Source organism: Notamacropus eugenii, chromosome 7, assembly GCF_028372415.1.
Source record: "Notamacropus eugenii isolate mMacEug1 chromosome 7, mMacEug1.pri_v2, whole genome shotgun sequence".
NCBI lineage: Eukaryota > Metazoa > Chordata > Mammalia > Diprotodontia > Macropodidae > Notamacropus > Notamacropus eugenii.
This window is the reverse complement of record NC_092878.1, coordinates 134,516,823-134,518,391: the sequence shown is the minus strand read 5'-3', so window position 1 is coordinate 134,518,391 and position 1,569 is coordinate 134,516,823. Positions and strand designations below refer to the sequence as shown.

At 43.8% G+C, this 1,569-nt stretch overlaps 1 protein-coding gene across 1 annotated transcript; it reads left to right on the top strand.

The window, feature by feature from the left end:
- Positions 1-775: 775 nt before the first annotated feature.
- LOC140513503 (glycine cleavage system H protein, mitochondrial-like) lies at positions 776-1,359 on the top strand. The gene has a single exon (XM_072623243.1). The coding sequence runs from the start codon at positions 776-778 to the stop codon at positions 1,328-1,330; it is 555 nt and encodes a 184-aa protein (XP_072479344.1). The 3' UTR covers positions 1,331-1,359.
- The last annotated feature ends 210 nt before the right edge of the window (positions 1,360-1,569 follow it).

Sequence of the window (1,569 nt, the reverse complement as noted above, 5' to 3'; positions counted from 1 at the left end):
AAGAAAAATCTTTCACCTGGGTGAGAAAGGAGAAGGATTCTCTCCTAGCCCCACTCCCAGGTGGCTGCAGCAGCAGCATCCATTTTTGGAGCCCTTGGTCTGAACACCCTAAGGGAATCAAGCAGCTGATCTGAGTTTCAGTCCTGAGTGGTGGTCCTGGGGTGAAGAGCAGCACTGACTGGTGGAGGTAGGGGAGGCTCTGGAGAGGGAATTCTATGCACAGATCCTGGACTGAAAAGCTTGTGGTAGCTCCCAGACCAAAGCTCAGGCCAGGAGAGGAGTAAACTCCTCTCCCTTGATTGTGCCACCTTGTAGGAATGAAGAACTTATAGGTCCCCATAGTATACCCTCTTCTTGACAAAGGACTAAAAAGTCAAGTAACTGTCTGGGAAAATGCCCAAAAAAGGGAAAAATAAGACTGTAGAAGGTTACTTTCTTAGTGAACAGCTATTTTCTTCCATCCTTTCAGATGAGGAAAAACAGTGCATACCATCACAGGAAGACATAGAAGTCAAGGCTTCTGCACCCAAAATCCCCAAAATAAATATGGAATAGTCTCAAGCTATGGAAGAGTTCAGAAGGAATTTTGAAAACCAAGTAAGAGAGGTGGAAGAAAAATTGGGAAGATAAATGAGAACCGTGCAAGAAAATCATGAAAAGTAAATCAACAGCTTGCTAAAGGAGAACCAAAAAAAAAAAAATGCTGAAGAAAATAATGTATTTAAAAATAGATTAACGCAAATAGTCAAAGAGACGTAAAAAGCAAAAAGCAAAGATGGCTCTGCCAGTGGCCAGGAGCATGCAGGTCGTGGCCTTGTCCCTGTGGGCGGTGGTCAGGGCTGAGACCTCCGGATCCCTGGCCTCCTCAGCCGCCCCCACGCGCCTGCAGGTCCACCCCAGCCCAGGCTCCCCTTCCTTCCTCGTGGCCACTGCCTCCTGGGGCCTCTGCACCAGCACCGTGCAACTTGTGGTTCGAAAATTCACAGACAAGCATGAATGGATAACAACTGAAAACGGTATTGGAACTGTGGGAATCAGCAATTTTGCACAGGAAGCATTGGGAGATATAGTTTATTGTAGTCTTCCAGAAGTTGGAACAAAATTGAACAAACAAGATGAGTTCGGAGCTTTGGAAAGTGTGAAAGCTGCCAGTGAACTCTATTCTTCTCTATCAGGAGAAGTAGCTTTTGCACAAGACCCAGGACTTGTCAACAAATCTTGTTATCAAGATGGTTGGCTGATTAAGATGACTCTGAGCAGCCCTTCAGAACTTGATGAACTGATGAGTGAGGATGCATATGAGAGATACATAAAATCTATTCAGGATTGAACATTGGACCCCCAAATAAATCAGCACAAGAATACAGCCCAGTATAGTTTTGTCCTAAATAGGGGTATATGGAAGATTAGCAACTTTAACACTTCTGAAACAAGACCATGGCATGGAAAAGAATCTTAACTACTCAGAAATGACTGGATAAAAATGCTTTTTACTATTTGCACCTTTTGCACAACTTCTTCCTTATAATTTCAAATTAGTGTGTCTGGTTCTGAATTCATCTCATTATG